This window comes from Gadus macrocephalus, chromosome 3 (assembly GCF_031168955.1).
Source record: "Gadus macrocephalus chromosome 3, ASM3116895v1".
In the NCBI taxonomy this organism is placed as follows: Eukaryota; Metazoa; Chordata; class Actinopteri; order Gadiformes; family Gadidae; genus Gadus; species Gadus macrocephalus.
This window is the reverse complement of record NC_082384.1, coordinates 25,792,771-25,817,752: the sequence shown is the minus strand read 5'-3', so window position 1 is coordinate 25,817,752 and position 24,982 is coordinate 25,792,771. Positions and strand designations below refer to the sequence as shown.

Below are 24,982 nucleotides of genomic sequence, written 5' to 3'. Positions count from 1 at the left end.
AGTAACTTTATTTATTTAATTGTAAGAAAAAAAATGACCTCTCAAAGGGAAAACCCAAATGATCAAATGATCAAATGATCACAAGATTGAAAATAAAAATTACAAATTAATTTAGTACAGTTGTTCCGATACCGATATCAGTATTGCGAATTCCTCCGATACAGCCTAAAGGCAGTATCGTGTATTGGCGGGTACGCATGTCCTCTCGCCGATCCGATACCATCACGTTGAAAAAAGTGAAAAAAGACTTAACAAGTGAACCGACTCTACATTGCTGTCATCGAGAGAGAACCCTTCAATAAGAACAAGTGCTAATAGTAGTTACAATGCTAGATGGTGTATCTGCAAATACTCAGTATCGGCCGACACTCAAGTATCCGAATCGGCATCAGGAAGGAAAAATTTGTATCGGAACAGCTCTAGAACTTAGGAAGGCAAAACAACGGAATACCTGAGAGAACGGTGAAGATGGCGGCGAAGGCGTTGAGCTTGAGGCCGTCGATGGTGTTGCTGGAGTGGACCAGCTCCAGACACATCAGGCTGAAGCCCACCATGAGCAGGAGGATGTACAGCATCTCCGATACCAGCGACAGCCACAGGATGCCTGCAACACGACCAGCAGCCGGTCACTGGAGCTGATCCCACACCGATACCGGGAGCGGAGGTTCCTCCGATACTGGTTACGATCGGTATCGGCGAGTACGCGAGTCTATGCGCCGATCAGATAACATCACGTGACTCCTTTACCACCCAGGCAGAGAACTTCACAAACTCTACGGTGTTATGCTGCGTTCGTTTACGGTCAGAGGTGGAAAGTCGGAACGGGAAACGTTTCATCTACGACCGACGTGCATTCAAACTAATTCGAAAAAAACATGGATGCTCACGCTAATCTAGAAGAATACAAATGTATCATTATGATTATAGATTATAAATTATATAAAAATATATATAAATTGTCGACGGTAAGTGAACCGACAATACATTTTTGTAATTGTAAGAGAACCCTTCAGTAATAAGAAGTGCTATTAGTAGCTACAATGCTAGATGCTCTATTGGGATATACTAGGTATCGGCCGATGCTCAAGTTCAGGAAGAAGGAATCAGTATTGCGAAGGAAAAAAAAGGTATGGGAACATCTCTACTGGTCACGATCCCACATACACTACAATAAAACAGTCTAAATATATAAAACATCTTCATTACATAAAACCATTCTCTGGATGCAACAGAAGTCATTAGTCGCGTAATAAACCAAGCCTAATGGTGTGCGACGGAAACAACACATCTATTTTGCATAACGAGCTTGGTGGAGTTCTGATATGTTCCCGTTTTGCCCGGAGACGATAGAGCTGTTTCATATTCATAACTGACGACATTGTGTGAAACTGAACAGAATCCAATCCCACAACGGAGGAAGGCCAGTCTGGGTGTTAAGCAGCTAAACGTTGTTCTAAACTCTTCCAGAGTCTGCGTTCTACACCTCAGGCCTGCTGCCTCTCCATCCCACCACCACCAGACCTCCATTCAGTGGATGTTGGCGAGGAGCACTTTGGTGAGAGCTGAATACTAATGCATCAGCCGCTAGACGCCGTTTCATCTTTCTATAAACCCAGCCTGACTAATATATATCCCCCTGCAAAGTAAACAAAGCTGACACCCTATTTCACTTGTGACGGGAAGGGAAAGTGAAACTTTTTGAAAGGTCAGGCCGTGACATAACAGGCTGAGCTTTCATCTTGAAAAATGGTTTGATGTGTTTGAAAATAAGTTAGTAGAAATAAGAGGGTGTGTACTGAAAACGAAGTGGTTACCTGATGAACTCAGGTCAGCCAGAATAGGTTTACACAGATAAAGACACACATGACAGCGCAATGTTTCTATTAATATGCTTTCTGAATTCTTAAAAAAATAAGAAAATCATCTCCCTTTCAGCTTCTCCTGACTGTATGTGTGGGTGGTCCTGGAGTCACATTATTTTAAACACGCCTTAGACCTATTTAAAGAGGTAATCTCAAAGGTTTTCGTGTAAACAAAAGTCTGTGAAGTCACCATCTATCACCGAATGAGGTCTGGTGATTGGGCCTCTGGCCAACTGCACTTAAAAATAGTACTTAGCATTGTGTAGCATCTCTCTATTGTATACGGGGAATGGGTTAACCTAGTGATTGTTAGGGCTCGGCACTCAGTTCTATGACCATCCCTAGTGGTTGGCACTTGGTTCTATGAACATCCTTACTGTACCGACAGAGATATATTGTCGTTTCTCTTTCTTCTGACAAATGTACTTATTGTAAGTCGCTTTGGATAAAAGCGTCTGATGAACGCCCTGAGCAAGAGAGAAAAGAGGAAGGATATGAAACAAGACATGAGGGCTTCAATCTCACCTTTCTCTGAGGCTGGGGCCAAATCGATGAAGCTTCTGCATTCCTCACCTGCAAAGGTAAAGAAACACGTCACATAAAGGGGTTTAAGCCACACTATTAGGTTATAGTAAATGGACTGCATATATACCCTGTTTTTCTAGTGTCCAGCCAGCTCGTCAGAAGCAGTCAGAGTGAGGTGTCTCGCTCAGGGACACCTCGACACTCAGGTAAGAGGATCGTACTAGCAACTTTCCGGTTACAAGTAAACCCGCTATACCTCCTGAGCCACATGCCAGCCCTAGGGTACGTTAAAGGCTGTGTGTCTGTCTCTTTAGAGGAGGAAGACTTTGGTTCAGAAGATCTATTGAACTAGCTTGGTATTAAGAGAAGGAGTCTTCAGAGTTCATAGCACTATTAATTAATGAGCACACTCAGTGCCAAACCAGTGTCATATTAACTCTTGTCAAATTCAGTGTGTATTTCTTTTGCGATTGCTTTCAAGGCGTTTATAAACTCACACACAGTCAGTGTCGGACAGTGCCGGCCAACGCTTGATTTACATTCACCATCACTGTCCATGGATAAATATATCAATTAAAAGCATATAGAACGGTCAGAAACATGGATGTTCTTTGACCATTTTGCCATCTTTCGGCCCAAACTCCCATCACCCGATACTTGATACGTGACGTCTGTTTCTCAAGCTGTTTTTCAAGCAGCTTAGGACAACACATAATAGCAACTTGGAACATTTGAGTTTTTTCCCTCCCGTCCGGAGCAGTCCCTGCAGAGTGTGAGGGCTCAGATTGCTGGTGGATGGAACGCTTTAATCAGGTAGCATAGGGCAAGCAACAGCTGCTTTGAGGGGAAAACTCATCAAGGCTTTGGGTTACGTAATCCTTATTAACTCAAGCTGTCTCACTCCCCCAATCAGGCGCTCCCAAGCAGCTACTTGATGACATAGAGATATCCCGGGCGACGTACTTGGTATATAGCCTACTCTGCATTCTATTTCATTTTAAATATTAGAAATCAACATCACTTGTAAAGCACCACAACAAACTGCTGTCAGAGCTGTCCACGTGTTGCTTAAAGCGAGGTGTGGGCCTGCGTGATAAAAACGAGGCGGGCAAAAAAAAAGTTGGATCGTGTTGAGAAGGATGTGACCTCATCACACCTTCCCCGTGTTCAAGGCTGACCCTGAGACGCACCCGGCCTCGTAAGCTGCTGAATTTAGGTTCGTCCCGCGACCTCGTCGCTTGATGTGATTAAACCACTTCTCTGCACGTCCGCCAGCCGACTGATGCTGTGTGTGTGTGTGTGTGTGTGTGTGTGTGTGTGTGTGTGTGTGTGTGTGTGTGTGTGTGTGTGTGTGTGTGTGTGTGTGTTCTTCAGATGGGTTCTAGTTTTAAAGGTTCCCATATTAAAATAGTTTGAAATAAAGTATTGCATCATCCAAAATAATAGAGATTTTACATTAAATGAAAGCATGTAAAATAACCATGGACCACAAGCAATTGTTCTTTTTAATTATAAGGTTATATGTTACTTATATGTGCATGTGTCAAATGAACAGCAAATTGTGTTTTCTGTAATGTATAAGCCTCTACTAAGCCATACCTTATTTGAGTGTTTCACTGTACAGGCCTAGGCTATAAAACTGCAGAACTGCACAATTATCAGTAATTAATGATGCCATCGTGCCCAATATAACATGGTATCCCCCTAATCCATTCCAAAAATAATCACAATACAAATTAATAAGTGCATATTAAAAGTAGGTATATGTCATATATTAAAGTAAATATTAGGCTTTCCACTGGAGACCAGAGGAGACCGACCTCCTACCACTAGGTCTCCTCTCCACCCTGATAACGTGAAGAACCCGAACATCTTACGTTCGTCGTTGATGTTCTCCTCGCAGGAGAACCAGATCCCGGTGTGGAACTGTCTGAAGAGGAACCGGTCGTCGCCGGTCTCCCAGCTGTAGACCACCTTGTTGGGGTCCGTCTCGTTCACCCCGTAGTCGATGCACTGGTGCGTCCGCAGCTTAGAGCACTTGGGCTTGGGTACCCTCTGCGTCCCGACGCACCAGTAGGTGGTGATGAACGCTGTGATGGAGAAGAAAAGAGCCAGGAAGTTCAACCCCACTGAGATCAACGCCCTGCATTTACGCGTGGTCTTCATGGTCCATGAAGAAGAATCAGGCCCCCAAACAAGTTCATGGGTGCAAACAGGACCGATCTTTACGCACGCCGAAACTAATTCCCATTATGAAATAAAAGTTAAATAAACTGTTGATTTTAGCACAGCTATGATGTCCAAACGTCTCCCTCTGTGCACAGACGTCACGCAGGGACCAGTGTGATCCTCGGCGTTGTGTGCCGTCGTTCGCCACAAGTCCTCCAATAAAGGTTTATTTCCCACGGGTTAGGCGAGGAGAGGATCCTGACTTGTTGCGTTATCCCGGTCTACCTCCACACAGCTTCCGGTATCTTAATTCCCATAAGCTATGTGCTTCAGTTAGCAGTCCACGGCTTCCTGAGGAAATATTGACAGCGCATTTTCCGAAACATGTAAGGGAAACGTTTCTTCCTCTGCCGGAAGGCCATTTCCCTCGTCTCTCGCTGCTAAACCCATGTTAATGAAAGTCCCGCCCTCTTTCTCGAAATAACGCCGGTGCATGGTGCATCCCGTTCCAGGTGGGATGAGAGAGCCTGGTAAGGAGGATGCGCAGAGTAGAACCGTCCCGCCTTGGTGGTCTCTTGATTGGGTACTTGATAGTGATGAGGTTCCGGCAGGACGCGGGACCCCTCACCCACCACGCCCTGGTCCCCCCACCACGTGTTCTTAGCTCGATAAAACACTAAACGAAATAAATAACTTAAATTACGAATACAAAAAAGGTTTGTTTCAAAGACACTATTCACCTGTTGGATACAATATCATGATGCATTTAATTGTACTTCAGTACTGTACGATTTATTCGACTTTCAGAACAATTTTGTTTGGATTGATTGAATACCAATCAATTAGAGAGAATCAGACCAGCGAAGATTCGGGCTGTGATTAAAAAGTCGGAGGTTGAGGGAACATTTCGGTTCTAAATTAACTTCAACTGAACCTGTCGGCGATAAGATGTGGGGATCCATCCGAAACACATGCTGCTTAGCCTTTTGGAAATGGAATATTGAAATGATTTAGCATCAGATCGATTTCAAATAGACCTATTATAGGCTATATAGGCTAAATGGAAACAAACTATTTCCTAACCAGTATTGCAAATTAATCAAACTATTTTTCTTTATAGGCCTACATCTAAACATAAACACACATAACGTATGTATCAATCGACTATGCATCGACACATTATTATTTATATAATGACAGTGTGTCACACACGCCACACCACACATTACATAAATCCATCGGCCCATCGCCAGAGAGGATTTCTTCAGCGGACGGACAAAAACTGATCGGATTTGATAAAAGATAACAAGACGACACATTTCCAGATACAGCTTTGACTAAGCCTGAGTGTGTGGGCACAACCTGGTGATTGTAGAGGAACAGAGAGGGGCTGAAGGCCAGCGGGCAGACAGATACTGTGGGCTTAAGCCTCTTCTGTTCCTACAGACAGCCGTCGCTGAGACTTCCCGACGGGCAAGTGCTGAGAGGTCAAGTGTGGAGAGTTTAGTGGTGAGATTGAGGATTACCACCAAGTGAATGACCAAGATCACCAAAATATACTTTGGATTTAATCATACTGGAGTTGAGCGTGTGGGAAATTACCGTCTAAATGTGATATGTTGGTGAAAAGATGGAGCATGTGTAACAGGGTGTGTTATGTCCTTGAAATTATAATTACACAATTGCCTTTTGTTTTTCTGTATTACCTGAAGTTTAGCTTTCCATGCCGCCTTAAACTCTATTTTATTTATTTTTTTGATTTGGCTCCACCTCCTTCTATACTCCCGCCCACATTCCAGAGAACCCGATAAGTTTCCCGCGCCCCCTGCCCTCTTCCCTTTGTTGCGATACCCTTGGGAAGAGCTGTGTACATTTATATTGTAATCAAATCTTTGACCATCTTATAATTTATCATTATTTATATTAGTTATTTTGATTATATATTGTTTAATTGGAAGTCTGGGGTTTATAATCATCCATAGTTATTAGATAGATTTCTGTGTTATGGGGAACTTTGTGTTTTGTGTGATGTACTAGCATATAACTGACCCTCGTGTAGTCATGCTAGTTCCCTTTCCCCCCCCTGTGTGTTTCGTAGAGTTGGAGTAAGGGCACAAGGGCTAAGGAAGCTATTTGTGTATGTGTGTATTCAGGTATGTCTTTTATTCCTTTTATTTCAATCATTTCTGTTGTAATATTGTATGTAGTTGGCCCTTTGTTGCGATACCCTTGGGAAGAGAGTTGGAGTAAGGGCACAAGGGCTAAGGAAGCTATTTGTGTATGTGTGTATTCAGATCGAATAAATGGACGTCGGAGTGCCCGAGTCCAGACACATCGTGGGTCACGTCATTCATTGCTAGAAAGAAACACAACGCAGAACGAACCGGTCACACATGGAGCAACGAGTCGTAGCCATGGGAACAACACGCCCCTCTCCTCACTCTGAACCCAAAACGATGTTTCCATGGCGACTATAGACATACAGACCTCATTCCCAGCTAACGAAAATACCATATATCTTATATTATTTTCATGGTATTAAACACTATATAAGACATAGCGTGGGAGTGTGTGTGCGTGTGCGTGCGTGCGTGTGTGTGGATGACGGCTGGTACGCAGCTGCCTCACCTGGTCGAGTCTGATTGGACTACGGGGCCGGTGAGGCTGCACACTGTTGTTCATTGAGTAATCAGTGTGCGACAGGTCAAACCAGCCATCACCACTCACACTCAGAGAGATCTCCTGCATGGCAGCGAGGCAAAAGTCCATGTTCAGTATCAAACCTGTGCAATAAACCAGATTTCCCCCACCACCAGCTATGCTACTGCGTCCTATGTTAGGAATAGCCCAGAAAAGTCAAACATGGTGGGGTGTCATTACATATTGATATTATATTCCATCGCTGCAAAGTCCGTTCCACTAGATGCCACTTAATTATACACACTGCACCTTATTTATTTATTTTATATTTAGGTCTAGCCCCCCCCCCCCCTTCCCATGCTTTACCCGTTCTTATGCGGCTTACAAACTGACATACATTCATAAAACCTTTTACTACGTTATGTCTTTTTCCTGTCCGGAGAGATTAAACGTCCTCGCAGTTTGTTTAGTACTACAACTCCTGCAGGACATATGTGGCCACAGAATGGGTCATTGTGCTGCTGCGTAATCTCCGCACACGCTTCATTTGTCTTTCACTGCAAACTTCCGGTTAAAAGCTTTTAAGAGTAGAAGTTGTCTCTTAGCAGATAGCACCGAAAGGATTAGTCTTCATAATCTTTCTTCCTCTGATCCTCGAAATCATACTGTCTGGGCCGCGTCGGGATCCGCTTACACCCCATTGACGTGACGCTGGGACGGCCCGCGCGAGGGGGTTTTATGACCGGGATTGCGTTCGGGCTTAACGTGCAGTAGTGGAGCAGAGCGGAAGAGCCTAAAAAAAAGACAATTTCCCCAAATCTGCACAGTCTGTCCGAGGCTGCGAGGGAGGGACGCGCACGGCCGTAACGATAGGCACAGCTGTGGTGGTGATGTGTCCAAACGCGCACGGCTTTGGAAATGTGCCCAAACGCGCACTGCTTTTAAAACAAAAGCTGCTTCAGTCGGTGAATTGGCAGGATGTCTCCTACTGAGTGGGATGAAAATGCTGTTTCACAACAGCAGATAGCACATGCCTTTGCCTCCTCGTGTGGGAACCCGGCTGTGCCCCCCCCCCCCCCCAAAAAAAAAAACTCCGTGCTTGCCATGACGATTATTGTCAAATTCGTTTTACAATAGTCTACTACATTTTCTCATTTATTCAATTTAGAAGACAAAAAAATCAATACCTGTTTATACATATAAATATTGCTTAATAATTTATATTGCACAGTCGGACAGATCATTCTGTCTCCTGCCTGGCCTTCAAGATGAGTTGCCTTACAAAGAGAAGGTTCTCGGTTGACCCTGAACTGATGATTGAAGATGACATTCTCCTCAGAAAAGACTTCTACTGACAGAGACTTCATGTATTGAGTCACCATTGAACATTGGTTAAAAGTCCCATTTATACAGTATATTAAAATGTTTAATTACAATCACAGGAGACAGTGAGATATGGGGCAGTCGGTGGGTACAAACCCCCGGGCGAGGTTTGCAGAAACGGACGAGATAAGGGTTAGAAAACACAGAATACACAAACAATGATCGCTCTTCATCGAAACCCCGCCTACATCCACAGTTATAAGCACCAGAATAGACTTTATCATCACAACCGTATTCTTGATCATTCAAAGGGAATTTTCTCAGAAAACATTTATTATGTATTTGTAAAATTACTTAAATACAGATCTGTCAAATTAACTGTTTTCACCAGTGACGCCACACAGGAAATGCGTCTCAGTTAATCGACCATTCATTCATGAGAAAGGAAAAAAAACATGGATAGACTTCTTCATAGGACAGGGGATCAACGTAAGGAACACCTATAGATCAGTCGACATGTTAAAGTTAACTCTCACTGCGGTCGGAGTCCTTCAGCTTCAGAGAAGGGAAATGTAAGCGGGAATCTAGTTACGGCTTCTCCATCATTCAATCGTTGGTGCATGCGTCGTGGCTCCTCATCGATGGGCCTTGGGTCTAGACTGAGCTGGGTCTAGGCTGAGCTGGGTCTAGGTTGGTCTTAGCTGAGCTGGGTCTAGACTGAGCTGGGTCTAGGCCGGTCTAAGTGGAGCTGGAGACGGCCAGCTTCTTGAGGTGGTCCATGAAGACCTGCAGGCTGACGTCGTCGGTGAGGATGGGCGCCCCCGGCTCCTAGAGAGGAGGCACAGCGCTGATTTAGAACCAGTGTGCCCCGAGGGAGGCCGGAGAGCCAGACTGGTGGAGGGCTCCTCCCATCAATGCACAACTTAAAGCACGATAACTCTGCTTTATGTCAGGGCTGTTGGGGGAGGCACTTAGCAGAGGTTAGCACGGCCGCTGAAATATTATCCTGTATCCAGCATGGACCAATCCGGAGTTATAAGATTGGTGGTACTAAATAGTATTTAAGCTAAATTAATTGTAAAACAAGAAGATCTTTACCTATACATGAACACACACACACACACGTTGAACCCAAGGCCCATGGTTCAATCGAAGGCCTTTTGACTCGCAGCGATGTGAACCATGGAGCGACTTATGGTTTATGTCTCTCCCACTCAGGGGAACAATAACAGCTGATTGTCATGCGCAGATTTAAATCTCTCCCACAGATTCCCAAGAATAGAGAGCTGAGCTGATCCCCAGTATTTCTATAATTCTGTTATCGCAGAACGTTTCTAAGCCAAAGACACCGGACAAGATGCAACACTGGCCATGTGATGGCATGAGGTGTTCTCCCCGTCCCACCAGGGTGGTGAACCCGGTCCACACACACACCGGCCCTCGTACCTGCGTCCAGCCGTTGCTGTTGTTGTGGGTCTGCGAGGGGTTGACCTTGGACAGCAGGAAGCGAGCCTGGGAGCCGCCGTGCTCCGTGTCCACGTAGCGCGGCATCGGGAAGCGCGTCTGCAGGATCTCCTGCGCGTCGTCCAGGGGCGCCTGCAGCAGCTGCTTGAAGTTCTCGTACTCGGCCATCTCCTGGTAGCCCGCCTTACGCCACTGGGCGATGGTCTGGGCGGAGGAGAGAGAGAGAGATACGTTCAGAGACTTCACCCAACCACGACATGACCAGCATCATCAGCTCATTCATGAAAGCCTTCCAAACCGTTTGAGGGTTTGTCTACTTTGAGGGACGCCAACATCTGAACCTAGGAACGTTTGTCCCCTGCGAGGCCAAGGGGCTGTTCTCTCACCTCTCCGTGGTAGATGACCAGCTGGAAGAAGGTGTCCATGAGGAGGATGCGGTCCGGCAGGATACTGCTGCTGTCCAGCAGCACCGGCTGTGAGGGACAGAGGTAGGGGTAGGGGGTAGGGGTAGGGGTAGGAGGTAGGGGTAGGGGGTAGGAGTAGGGGGTAGGGGGTAGGGGTAGAGGTAGGGGGTAGGGGTAGGGGGTAGGGGTAGGGGGTAGGGGTAGGGGTAGGGGGTAGGGGTAGGGGGTAGGGGGTAGGGGGTAGGGGTAGGGTAAGTGTTAAAGCGTTCACCAAGCGGTCTGCTTTGATGGGAGGGAACATCGGATCATAACCGTCATAACTCCAGATCAGCAGGCTGAAGAACATATAAGACATATACGATAACGTTTGAGTCCAGTTTAACAGCAAAAGCTGCTGCCGTGGAGAATACATGGTGTTGAAAAGACTAAAATGTTCCAGTTTGGCTTGTTTTAGCACTTAATTACTGAGTCAAAGACATCGTGCCCGGTACAAAGGCTTCCAGGGGCGTGTTCGTCCCTCACGTGTTTATCTGCAGCGCACAGAGGAGGCCTCATCACTCCAGCCGGTGGAATTAAGAGATTCAGGCAACCAACGACAGCCACCAGAAAGATAATCAAACCCCACTGCACAGCCTGGCCGTGATCACGATAACGGGGTCTCCATGCTGCCTTGTCCTTCAAACCACTCACAGAACAAGAACCTCAATAAAAACTAAATGTTTTAGCAAGGATCGTTTTCAGATGAGTAGCCCCTTCAGTGGCACATTTTTTGGACAAATGCCATTAAAGTATATTATTCAGATTTACATTTAAACCACTTTCGTCAAGTTTCTAGCTTTCAGAATTCATTTATTTGTAATTTTCTGAGTGCCCCCTGCAGTACTCCAAAGTACCCGTAGGGGTTCGCGTACCGCTATTTGAGCACCACTGTTTCAGCTCATTGGCTGCTCAGCGCTGGTCGCTCTGTGCGCTGCGGGGCAGGGACCCGGGTGTGGTGCGACACTGACCTCTGGTGGCCCGTGGAAGGAGTACGAGTACAGCATGGGCTGCACCATGATGAGGGACTGGGTCAGGTCCTGGCGCACAAAGTGGTGGCGGTAGTACGACGACTCGTCCGGGCTGTTGTTGAACACTTGGAGGAACGGGGACCGCCGCAGGTGGAACATGAACTGTGAAGGGGGGGGAGGGAGGGGAGTTGATTAGAGCAGCACGCAGAATAGCTCATCTATTAAAGGGGTGATATCAAGCTTTTTCGAATTTTCATTCGTACATGACGTCTGTACATTTTTTATAAATCTGCTAAGGTAGAAAAATCTAAGTCCAAGCTAGCGGGAGTATTCACACCCCACCTAAAAACACATGATATGGGATCCTTAAAGAACACCTATTATGCTTTTTTTACTTTTATGACCTATGAACGTTGTCATAATGATTGATAGTCATGTTTAACCATACTAAAGTGTCAAATAATGACGCACATGCATTTCGACGTACTCCCTGCTAACAGTCTGGGGTGGCTGTGCAGAGCGCTAAACACTCGCGACAACGTTTGCGATTCACTTGTTCACATTTCCGGGAAATCATCTACGTAGAGGCACTCCTGCCGCGCCCCCATATGCCTGGTCAAATCTGCCCGCGCGCGCGCTTCAAGGAAGGTAACCAATCACAACGCAGTTGGGTTGGCAGGAGGGGGGCGAGGGGGCGGAGAAGGACGAAACCGAGCGTTGACAGAGAAGGCTGAAAGCGCCCAGATGAGAGGAAGAGTTTCCCGAAAACCTACATCGTTCTTTGTGTATGGTTAAACATGACTATCAATCACTATAACAACGTTTATAGGTCATAAAAGTCGAAAAGCATAATAGGTCCCCTTTAACAATAAACGATTCATGGTGCAGTTCTGTGGTCGTCCACTAGGTGGGGGCGGTGCGCCGACTCACCTGCGGGTACAGGGACAGGGACTCCGACAGCTTGAAGGAGGTGGGGTCGTCTTTGTTGAACTGGCCAAACTTCTGACACTGGAATGGAGACGGGAACCTTTTAGAGAGCGCGCCTCGACACGTCAGCGCACACGCTTCGGCGACGACACACACGGCCGCACATTCCTGCCATACTCCTCAGCTACTACTGCCGGGCGCTACGGTCACACGCCCCGCCGGGAATGCCGGCATTCCCGGCGATCCGCGTCACCTAGAGGGATCCTAGTGTACGTTGTACGTCCTGGCACTTAAAAATAGGCCTCAGCATGGTGCAGCATCTTATCCTAGCTGTACTTAGCATGGTGCAGCATCTTATCCTAGCTATCTTTAGTACTTAGCATGGTGCAGCATCTTATCCTAGCTATCTTTAGTACTTAGCATGGTGTAGCATCTTATCCTAGCTATCTTTAGTACTTAGCATGGTGTAGCATCTTATCCTAGCTAGCTCTGTTGTATACGGGGAATGGGTTAACCTAGTGATGGTTAGTCCATGGCACCTGGTTCTATGAACACCCTTACTGTACCGACAGAGGTATATTGTCGTTTCTCTTTCTTTTGACAAATGGACTTATTGTCTGTCTGGTTAAAAGCGTCTCCTGAACGCCCTTAGTGTAACTGTATCAGGCTGGCGGGGCGTTAACGTTTGAGTCCACTTTAACAACAAACAGGGCTGGCGTAGAGAATACATTATGTTGAAAAGACTCAAATGTTCCAGTTCGTCTTGCTCCATGTTCTAGCTCATGTTCTAGCTCTTCATCACTGAGTTAAAGACATCCTGCCCGCTACAAAGGCTTCAAGGAGTGTGGATGTAGACTGTAGAAGGATCCGTCTATCTGGGGGGCGTGTCTCAGGCTGGGGGGCGTGTCTCCGACTGAGGGGGCGTGTCTCACCAGGCGGATGAGCTGCCTGTCCAGCCAGCGGAGGACGTCAGGCCCCTCCTCCGACTCCGCCCTGAACACGCCCAGGCGGGCCATGATCACGGCCGAGGCCTCCTGGTCGAAGGACGACTCGATGTGCTGGATCTGCGACTGGGCGTCGGCCCAGCTGGGGGAGGGGGAGGAGATAGGCAGATGTGAGCGCACTGGCGCACCAGCGCAGAGTGCTTCTGACGCGCCGCAGTTCAAACATCCTGTTGGCGGCGGGGCCGCTGTTGACTCTGCTCAGGCTCAGCCCGGCCGTCGTGTAAAGAGAGGTTCAACCCCGCCCGCCCACCACCGCCCAACGACGACCAGACTGTAGAGTGGACCCACGCGTACCAGGTCGTCCTCGCGGATGAGGTGAACCGGAGCTGGTTAATGGACTGCACTTAAACAGCTCTTTACTAACCAGCAGCCGCTCAAAGGGCTTTACAGCACCGCCTCACATTCACCCATTCATCACTCATTCCCACAGCGAGGGCGGAGTCAGCCCCGCAGGGCGACAGCCAGCTGGTCAGCAGCGGTCAGGGTGAGGCGTCTCGCTCAGGGACACCTCGACACTCAGATAGGAGGAGCCGGGGATCGAACTAACAACCTTCTGGTTACCATCTCTCTCTCTCTCTCTCTCTCTCTCTGAGACGGTTGCGGTGTAGTTTGTTGTTCTTACTTCCTAGCGACGGTCGTCACGCGGATCCGCCGCTGGGTGCTGGAGTGTTGGTACTGGGTGACGAACTGGATGGCCCCGCGGCCGCCCTGGGGGACGGGTGCGTTGTGCTGCACACACACACACACACACACACACACACACACACACACACACACACACACACACACACACACACACACACACACACACACACACACACACACACACACACACACACACACACACGATACCGATCAGTCTCACGGCAGGTGGAGGCAGATCTTGGGTACAATGCGGGGACCGTGTGATTAAGTTAAACGCCACTGAAAGGATTCAGAGGAAAGCCAAACTCATGTTTCAGAGGACACACAGAGGTCACTAACAAAGGATTCTCCTTCGCACAATGGCTCGAGTTCCTAACAGTAAACTCCTCAAGAATGAAGGCTTGGTTTACGTTAAAACCCTGTTGGTCGGAACTAATGTGTGAAAGTCACAGAGAAGAGGACCGAACCTCGTGGCGACCGGCGAGACCTCCGTGTGAGGGAGGCTGTGTGTGTTTGTGTGTCTTACCTGACTCACCACCTCGAAGAACATGGCGAGCGTGGTGGAGGGGTTCAGGCTGCACACCTTCCACTGACTGGTCCCGCCCACGCCCATCTCCTGAACGCACAACACACACACACACACGTCAGAACACACTCACAAACGTCATAATGCACCCACACACACGTCAAAACACAACACACACATCAGAATGCACCAACAGACATCAGAATACAACACACATCAGAATACAACACACATAAGAACACACACACACACACACACACACACACACACACACACACACACACACACACACACACACACACACACACACAGAGGAATCCTGCTCCTCTCCATTCCCTGCGGCTGAGAGGCAGCAGTGAGTGAGTGACGGTTGAGTCGGGGCCGGTGACTCACGTTCTCAGAGACGCTGGGGCCCTTAGCGCCGAGAGAGACGCAGGGCCCGATGGCCCCGCACACCTTCAGCTCACGTGACGTCTGCAGACACACACACACACAGAGTCACACACTTAAAATACACACCTGCTACAGTCCTCAGTGAACTGGGGAATGCGTGAGTGGATCGTCTTAACGACATGTCTTAATTTCATCGATAAATCATCTAATCAAGAAAATAGCATAATTTATAGCAAATGCCATCATTTACATTTAGCAGACGCTTTTATCCAAAAGCGACTTACAATAAGTCCATTTTTCAGAAGAAAGAGAAACAACAATATATCTCTGTGGGTACAGTAAGGATGTTCATAGAACCAAGTGCCAAGCACTAACCATCACTAGGTTAACCCATTCCCCGTAGACAACAGAGGCCGTGTACAGGTATACCCCTAGTCGTGTCTCTGAGGTTGAACTGACCCCCCCCCCCCCGCTCACCTTGACCTCCATGGTCCCCCCGAAGGCCATGCGGAACTCCCCGCTGTAGTCCTTGCTGAAGACCCTCTGGAAGGTCTGCTTGAAGAGGGAGGTGTTGAAGGAGTCCCCCATCACGATGTGGCCCCTGCGGACGACACCAGGGTTTAGGTCCCCTTGTATCCAACGGCATCCCTTCTCTCTTCAACAGCAGAACCCAAAAGGGTTCTGCAGAGAGAGAGAGAGAGAGAGCACAACCCAAAAGAGAGAGCAGAACCCAAAAGGGTTCTGCAGAGAGAGAGAGAGAGCACAACCCAAAAGAGAGAGCAGAACCCAAAAGGGTTCTGCTGGCCGGACTAATGCCGAAGGCGTGGATGATGCCAGTGTCTGCCTGATCATGTGAATGTTTCCGTTTCTGATTGCATTGTACGCACTCCTCCCTTCTGATCATCATTCTGTCTGTTTTACCGTGTTGCGGTGACTATAACTGGATGCCTGGACTCTCCTTATGGTTAACCGGCCAGCACCAGGTAAAAATGTTTTGAAGGCATGTGTGTATTGTCCACAACTAATGGCCTGTAAGCCCTTTGAGACTGCACCGGTGATTAAGGGCTGTACAAATACAATTGAATTGAATTGAATGGCCTGGAAGACATGGTTGTGACCCAGAGGGTGGACTTCAAACTGACCCCGTCAGGTTGGATAAACACTTCATCTCCAGCAGGCCGGTCTGGTCGAGGGCGCAGGCGTAGATGTCGATGCTGTGGCCGTTGACGGCCGTGCGATTGGCCAGGGTGTCGTAATACTGACGGACCAAACACAACACAGATCATCAGAGGACGGAACGACTGGAACTCATCTAGCTCATCAACCAAGCTCATTAGAAGTCATTAATTAGGATCCAGATGAAGGTCCAGGGGGTTGATACTTGGGCCTCCTCACTAGAGTTGTTCCCGTACCGATATCAGTATCGGATATTCCTCCGATTCTGCCTAAAATGCAGTATCGGGTATCGGCGAGTACGCAAGACTGTGCACGATCCGATACCATCACATGACCTTTACTACAGCGGCAACGCGTCGCTGCCAAAAGGAACCCTTCAATAAGAACAGGTTACATAATAACAGTACTAGAGGCTGTATCGTATAGGCTCGGGATCGGCCGATACGGGAGCGTCTGCGACGGTCACCTTGGAGCTCTTCTTGAGGTGGCGCGCGTTGTCCTTCTGGATGTCGTGCCAGGATCGGATGGGGGTCTTGAGCTCGTCGCCCACCACCATGCCGGGCCCCTGGGTGGGGGGCCCCCCGGTGAACAGCATCACGCGCGCCCCCGTGTTGGGGAAGGCACCCTGCAGACACAGAGAGGAGGCGTCAGCACGAGGCGGGGACGAGATATCGACACGGCGAACTTTGTGCGATACGACAATCGATACATTTATTTTTAAGATTTATTTTCGCACATAAAATCTTATGCTTTATTCATGAAGGGTTAGTTAGGAAATATCACTCCAAATATTGATATTTCAGTTAATAAACGAAGGCGCTTTAAAACAGGTTTCCCTGCTCCACCAGGGGGCGCTCAACACACAGATGAGGGAAACTTGAACGGACGTTAACTAGCCAAAGACAAGTAGCTGGAAGACTCAGGTTGGACCGTAAATAAAGACAGAAATCCAGCACCATACCTTTTTACGGCCATTTTAAATTTAGAGTGAGACATATATCCTGTAACGTTATAGGATTGTCTAACAATATATTGATCATCGCAGAATCACTGTATCGTGATATTATCTGTATCGCAGGGCCATGTATAGTTTATCGTATCGTGAGGTACCCTGATCATCACCCCTAGTCTGAATCAGCCAAAGTGTTCGTATGCGGTAGAGTTGAGGACATGGGGTTAAAATGTGCAGTAGGAACGGTGTCTCTCTTGGACCTGGTCTAAGCTCCACCATGGATCTGAACGTGTACATCCTGCTGTTGATTCAACGTGTTCATTCACCCCGATGGGCGGGGGAGGGGGGGGGTGAAACTACATGTTCCTCTACTGTTAAGTCCACAAATATTCACTTTACTGGTTTTACTAGTTATAGATGATTACTAACACAAAGCTCACGCTAGTCACTAGGGGCGGCAGGGGTGAGGGAACAGGGAGCGAGGGAACAGGGAGCGAGGGAACAGGGAGTGAGGGAACAGGGAGCGAGGGAACAGGGAGCGAGGGAACAGGGAGCGAGGGAACAGGGAGTGAGGGAACAGGGAGCGAGGGAACAGGGAGCGAGGGAACAGGGAGTGAGGGAACAGGGAGTGAGGGAACAGGGAGCGAGGGAACAGGGAGTGAGGGAACAGGGAGCGAGGGAACAGGGAGCGAGGGAACAGGGAGCGAGGGAACAGGGAGGGAGGGAACAGGGAGCGAGGGAACAGGGAGCGAGGGAACAGGGAGCGAGGGAACAGGGAGTGAGGGAACAGGGAGTGAGGGAACAGGGAGGGAGGGAACAGGGAGTGAGGGAACAGGGAGCGAGGGAACAGGGAGCGAGGGAACAGGGAGCGAGGGAACAGGGAGTGAGGGAACAGGGAGCGAGGGAACAGGGAGCGAGGGAACAGGGAGGGAGGGAACAGGGAGCGAGGGAACAGGGAGCGAGGGAACAGGGAGCGAGGGAACAGGGAGCGAGGGAACAGGGAGCGAGGGAACAGGGAGGGAGGGAACAGGGAGCGAGGGAACAGGGAGCGAGGGAACAGGGAGGGAGGGAACAGGGAGCGAGGGAACAGGGAGTGAGGGAACAGGGAGCGAGGGAACAGGGAGACACGATGGAGGACTGACAACAAACCGATCTTTGAACTGGCCCAGTACTGTTCTGTACAGATAAACAGCTAAAGATATCAAGTGTGTGCGAGTGTGTGTGCGTGGGTGTGCGTGTGTGTGCGTGGGTGTGAGCGCTTGTTTAGGGGAGTTGTGATTGTTGGAAGGGACATGTGGCACGATCCTCTGTGAGTAGGTCAAAGTTCAGAACAGAACGCACTCATACGATTGCATCATTTTTGGCAACAAAACTAAAAATACCTTTCTAGTAGTAATAGTTCACATCACGTGTAGTACAGATTAGATTTAGATTTACATTCAGGGCATTCAGCAGACGCTTTTATCCACAGCGACTAATAATAAGTACATTTGTCAGAAGGAAGAGAGACAACAATATATCTCTGTCGGTACAGTAGGGATGTTCATAGAACCAAGTGCCAAGCACTAACCATCACTAGGTTAACCCATTCCCCATAGACAAGTACTATTTTCAAGTGCCAGGACGTACACCGTACAATAAGTGTGTAAGAGGGGTTTGGGCGGTGGGGGGGGGTAAGGGGGAGGCTGAGTCCAGGTGGACTCGGAACAGGTGAGCCTTGAGAGTTCAACACTCTCAAGGCTCACCTGAGTCAACACAGGAGTCTGAATTCACAGGCTCCAAAAACACGTCCCTTTTGTACGCTCACCTCCAGCAGGCCGACGGCCACGGACAGCGCCACGCCGGTGGACCGCAGGGGCCTCTTGCCCTGGGGGACGGGCCAGGGGTCCCTCTGGAGCTCCCCCAGCAGGTCGGTGAGGTTCATGTCCACGCGGTGCACGGGCTGGAGGAACCTAGGAGCACAGGGGAGCGTTCAGGAGGGGCGCTGCCGACGCTTCTGTCCAGAGCGACTTACAGACACGGCGTTCACACACCGACGGCGGAGTCGGACCCCCAGGGCGACAGCCGGCCCCCCAGGGTGAGGCGTCTCGCTCAGGGACACCTCGACACTCCTACCGGAGTGTCGAGGTGTCCCTGAGCGAGACGCCTCACCCTGACTGCTCCTGTGGCTTGCCGGCCCGTTGCTTCTGTCTAGAACGGTCTAAGGACGAACCCGTCCAATCGCCGGGGATCGAACCAGCAACCTTCCGGTTCCCAGCCCACCCCGCTCTGCCTCCTGAGCCCCAGGCCGCCCACCGCCCAGAGGTCAGGGGTGTATGATTATACAGAGGACGAGGTTCTTCTGGTCTTACCTGCAGGTGGCTGAGGGGTCCTGGGGGGCAGCAGGTCGGCCCTGCTGGCCCGAGACCGCCGGCTTCAACAGACCCAACATCTCCTACAAAACACACACACACACACACACTTTACATTCAGGGCATTCATCAGATGCTTTTACCCAAAGCGACTCACAATAAGACCATTTGTCAGAAGAAAGAAACAATACATCCCTGTGGGTACAGTAAGGATGTTCATAGAACCAAGTGCCAAGCACTAACCATCACTAGGTTAACCCATTCCCCGTACACAACAGAGATAAGTATAAGATGCTACACAATGCTAAGTACTGTTCCTAAGTGCCAGGACGTACAACATACAATAAGTGTGTAGGACACACACAAACATTCACACTAGATATTACAACATGTCACTTGATGACGATTGAGCTCAGGTCATTCTTTTGTCGGTGTTTCACGTCCTGATATAAACACGGCAGAGTTGATCCTGGGTATAAGAAAACGGGTACCGTGGCTATTACAGAACATCAGTGAACCACTTAGGGGCGGCCACAACAGAGGGGTGTCTCTCTCCTCTCATTGCAATGGCTGACCAGGAACATTGTATTATTCATAACATTGTTTTCCAAAGCTCAGACTCATGTTCTATTCATGACCCATGATAGGATGAAACCTGACCCTATGACGAGGGAGGAATCCACTGAGGCTCCCATCGCGACACACCCCTGGAGGGGGTCAGGAGGGGGGGGGGGGGGGGGGGGGGGGGCATGTTCAATCATACACGTTTACTATTTACTAAAGACGGTTATGCGATTTACTTAAGTCCTTCAGCAGACTCCGATTTCCGTCCTTCAGCAGACTCAGATTTCCGTCCTTCAGCAGACTCAGATTCGTCACAGCGGTTGGTGTCGTGCTCGAGGATGCCTACAGCTAAGAACGGGGAGCATCTGGCTTCGAGGCGCCAGTACCGATCACGACTGGTAGTCAAACCCACTGATCGCTTGACCCCCCCTCCCTTCAGAGAACAACAACGGGGACCGGACGAGGGGGCGAGGCCAGGGGGGCGCGGTCCGACCCCACCCGCCTGGATCGAGTGTGTGTGTGTGCGTGCGTGTGTGCGTGCTCGTTCAGGCGAGCCGTCCCACCTGGATCTGCTTGGCGGACAGCTCCTTGGTGCCGCGGAACACGTAGCTCTTGGCGATGCCCTCGCAGCTCAGCTCGTGCACCTGCACCATGCGGCCGAAGGTGATGAGCCCCACCAGGGCGTTGGGCGGCAGCAGGGAGAGGGACATCTGCAGCGACTCCCGGAGCGCCTGGAGGTCCTCCTCCTCCAGGCAGGTGTCCACCACGTACAGGAAGATCAGAGGAGACACCGGCCCGCGCTGGAGGAGGGGGGGGGGGGGGGGGGGAGACAGAGGCCGTGAGGAGGAGACGCCTTTATGCCCGTCTGCGGCGGCGATGCTGGTGTGTGGAGCCATTGTTGGAGAGCAGATAGACGGAGCCTGGCGGTCGCAGGCCGTCGCCGCTGAACAGACCCAGCTCAGAGGTGGAGTGACGACAACACATTTCACTAGAGGAGGAATCAGGCCTCCAGTTCATACGGGTACAAATGGTTCAAGCCAGGGCCTAAGTGTTCACGGGATAAGGCGCTTTGCCGGCCGTTGCTTCTGTAGAGAACAGTCTAGGAGCAACCTGTCCAATCCTTAGTAGAGTTGTTCCGATAACAAGTCGGAAAAAACATGGACGCTCACATACAGGAATACAAATATTGTCGACAGTAAGTGAACCTACTATACATTGATGTCATTTTAAGAGAACCCTTCAATACGAACAAGTGCTATTGGTAGTTACAATGCTAGACTCTGTATCTGTAAAAACTCTGATCGGCCCATACTCAAAATCAGGGAGGGAAAAATGGTATCGGAACATCTCTAATCCTTAGATGCCATTTAAGCGCGTTTTGTGCGCGGGTTGTGTGTGTGTGTTTCCATGGCAGCAGAGCTTGGCGGTGATGAAGGGGCGGTTCTTACCTGTACGACGTACTCGATGGTGGAGAACTGGGGCATGAGCTCGGCTGGTTGGTTGACATCGGAGATCCCAGCGTAAGAGGGCGGGAACTGCAGAGATGAGATGCAGAGCGTCAGTCCAATCGTATCGCTGGAGACAGCGTGTACACATCCACACTTCAGAACAGAACGTTCGTCACTGTGTTGGTATGAATACTCACTGGGTTTCTTTGGAAGCAGAAGTTGCACGCCCATATTTTAGCTCTGAAGTCGACTTGACTGTAAAAACAAGCAACAAAACATTAGGGTATCTGCAGGTTTAAGCAAGTCAAATTTAAGACTTTTTAAGACCTTTTTAATACCACCTTGAATGAAATTTAAGACCTAAAACACGTGATGGTGGGGGCGATCCCGCTGTATTATAACCCAAGCATAGCATGTGGGTCGCTCAATGAGACTCATTCACCCATTGTCGCAGACTAGCTAGCAAGCACGCAGATAATCGTTTATACATGCAGCTAGCAAGAAAGAAGCCTCTCTACGTGTCCTTCCTGAAAAGTCCCTGCCCCCACAAATTTAAGACCTTGTGTTGCAGTATTTAAGACCGGTATAAGACATTTGTAACGAATTTAAGACTTTTCAAGGCCTTAAATTTAGAAACATGAATTTAAGACTTTTTAAAGGCACCCAGTGCAACTTTATGTAAACATTCAATGAAAAATAAACATTCAATTTCTAGTCTTTTTTACACGTAGTAAGTTTCAATAACTCCATACCATTACATATCGACATTCAAGGAGCAAAGATGAGACGTCGTGTGTGTGGTGAGAACTGATAGAAAATCGTAAACAACAACAATCGCCGGTGGGGAGAAGCCATTTTTCCATTGACTGGAAGCCTGCTTTATTTATTGTAGGTTACAAAAAATAAAGAAAATGGCGGCATTGTTGTTGTTATCGATTTTGTATCAGTTCTCACCACACAACGACGTCTCATCTTTGCTGCTTAAATGTCGGTATGTAATGGTATGGAGTTATTGAAACTTACTACGTGTAAAAAAGACTAGAAATTGAATGTTTATTTTTAAGCCTCGAAAGTTGCACTGGGTGCCTTTAAGGATGCGCGGACACCCTGTGCACAACAACTAAACATCTTCTGCCCCACTGTGAAAGCAGCACGCTGACTAACTGCAATTCAACGATTGCAGTTTGACAGCAGGTGTAGCCAACTTGATGTGTTGGCATTTAAAGAGATGAGTCACTATCATCGTGTGACGTTCATTAATCCACACCTCTAGTGGTTCAATATTTAAAAAGATGGACTTAGCAACAGCAACAGCAGCGGCAGCAGAAACACAAACACAGCAGCACGGCCTCCAAGAAACTGTTTGCCCAACCGGGATGATGAAGAGATATCCTATCACCTCCTGTCTTCTAGTCAGCCCAGAGTCGCCTTTTACGACGGCCCAAGTAAAGGCATTTACATTTAGCAAACGCTTTTATCCAAAGCAAATTACAATCAGTACATTTGTCAGAAGAAAGAGAAACAACAATATATCTCTGTCGGTACAGTAAGGATGTTCATAGAACCAAGTGCCAAGCACTAACCATCACTAGGTTAACCCATTCCCCGTAATCAATACAGACAGCTAGGGTAAGATGCTACACAACTAAGTACGACATTCAATAATTGCCAGAGTGTACAACATATGAGTCGAAGGGTAGGGAGGGGGTTGCTAGGCAGAGTCTAGGGGAACTCTGAACAGGGGAGTCTTGAAAGACGACAGATAAACAAGTACGACACAAACAGCACACAGAAGAAGAACCCTCAGGCGGCCGGTCGGCCCTCCACTCACCACAGCGGGTTCAGCACCGCCTTGCAGTTGGCCCGGCCGCACATGACGGGTTCGTACTGCACGGGGGGCAGGTCGGGGCGCTCCTTGAGGGGCGTGAAGAGGCAGGACACCGGCACCACCAGCCGGGTGGCCTCCAGGCGGCTGGAGGGCCACAGGTTCCAGCTGAAGCGCACCCCGTCCCGGTCCTCATTCTGCTGGATGAACTCCTGGTAGGTCGTCATCCCTGAGCTTCGGGCCGGCGGACAGACGGTAGACGAGGTATGGATTGAGTGGTTTGGGTTCAGAGTGTCAACCCTGCTCTCTGCTCTCTCTCTACCCTCTGAGTGTTGGTTGATGATATGTTGCATGACACGGTGTACTATCTCTAATCACACGTGGCACGCCCCTCCGGACTGAAACTATCTGACGTACAGTGAAGAATGGATGACCCAGGTGTGTGCGCAATCAGAGAGAACCTGATGAACGTGTTGTGTGTGACTGAACACTGTATGTATTCACTGTGTGCACGTTGAACATTCACTTTTCACTCACTTATTCACAATCACCTCTACTGGAAAAGTGAGCAAAGAATCATATTTCATGAATAAACATAATCTCAAAAGCATACTAGGTTTGTTAAACGACCTTATTTGTATCCGTGTGCTACCATCTCCCCTGCATGATAACACAAATACTTAAAGCGTTTACTTTTCTCTTATACATGCTTGAGACTGTAAATGAGGTAGTTTGATAACAAGTTCAACAGCACAAGTTAAACAGCACAAGTTATGGGATCTAGGTCATTTTCCTTCCTCATATTTGATCACTGCATTACATTACACACACACACAAGTATTAGTGCAACGTTATATTAGGTGTAATGTTAACATCAAATACCGGATAAATTCCAGATACGCACATTAAGTACAGTAACACTGCGCATAAACTAATGTAATCAGAGATTAATATCAATGGATCACGCATATGAGCAATCGCGATTCGTTCCGTTTTTCTCTCGTCAGTCGCCGTAGATTCTGCGTTGGCGTATCGAAAGATCGCCCATCAAAACCCCAAAATATGATGTTTGATTGATAAATAAACAATAAACGCTGAATTTAATCATGGTGTATCTCTTGCCTTCCGTCCGCAGGGCGTCTTAATCCGTCCGACTGAACCCATCAGCGGAAGCCGGACCGACTCCGCTCGATTTAAACCTTACATAAACCTTATATAAACCTTATATTAACCAGATATGACTCCAAATCTCACCTTTAGTAAGATCCGTCTTAGTCCGAGTACTACCGCAGCGCACTGTTCAACATTAAAAGGTAGAAACCGGGTTAAGGTCGAAACAGCAGCCCGGTGGGTGGAACTCCGCCGGTCCTCCTAGGTACGCTACAGGATGACGTGTTACTGCACCCACTTCCGGCGGCTCGACGCTCAAAAAGAGAACTCCATTTACCATATGCACATGCGGCGCCTTACGTCATTCGGACACGGGTCGCCGCATGTGCTCATGGGAAATTTAGTTTTTTTCCGTCACCGTTCGCGGCTGTTCTGCCCAAGGCGCCCGGCTCCGATCTGCAGTGCCCTCCGCGGCCGCTGGGGGGCGCCCGGTCCCCATGCACGTCGGGACCATGAACCTATTAAAGAAGGTCGGGACGCGCGGTTGGTTGGTTTGGAGACTACGGACGTAACATGACGTAATATCGCACCAAGATTATAGGAGATAGATGTCAGAGCTGTCAGAGCAAGTGTGTGTGTGTGTGTGTGTGTGTGTGTGTGTGTGTGT

At 48.8% G+C, this 24,982-nt stretch overlaps 2 protein-coding genes across 2 annotated transcripts in view; both read right to left on the bottom strand.

The window, feature by feature from the left end:
* gsg1l (gsg1-like) overlaps window positions 1-6,137 on the bottom strand; it is a 10,627-nt gene extending 4,490 nt beyond the window's left edge. The window contains exons 1-3 of the mRNA XM_060046606.1: window positions 4,265-6,137; window positions 2,388-2,435; window positions 452-604 (exon numbers count right to left, since the gene is read on the bottom strand). Coding sequence (XP_059902589.1) covers window positions 452-604; window positions 2,388-2,435; window positions 4,265-4,553 — 490 coding nt within the window. The 5' untranslated portion in view covers window positions 4,554-6,137. The remainder of the gene's footprint in view (window positions 1-451; window positions 605-2,387; window positions 2,436-4,264) is intronic.
* A 2,440-nt stretch (window positions 6,138-8,577) lies between these two features.
* Window positions 8,578-24,638, bottom strand: sec23b (SEC23 homolog B, coat complex II component). Its single transcript, XM_060046568.1, has 19 exons — window positions 24,460-24,638; window positions 23,212-23,439; window positions 21,578-21,635; window positions 21,381-21,467; window positions 20,496-20,732; window positions 19,369-19,451; window positions 18,825-18,969; window positions 16,532-16,690; window positions 16,032-16,147; window positions 15,367-15,490; window positions 14,890-14,970; window positions 14,497-14,586; window positions 13,948-14,054; window positions 13,254-13,407; window positions 12,325-12,402; window positions 11,395-11,556; window positions 10,370-10,456; window positions 9,966-10,187; window positions 8,578-9,347 (listed from the first exon to the last, which is right to left on the bottom strand). The coding sequence occupies exons 2-19, from the start codon at window positions 23,430-23,432 to the stop codon at window positions 9,258-9,260; spliced, it is 2,301 nt and encodes a 766-aa protein (XP_059902551.1). The 5' UTR covers window positions 23,433-23,439; window positions 24,460-24,638; the 3' UTR covers window positions 8,578-9,257.
* Window positions 24,639-24,982: the final 344 nt, after the last annotated feature.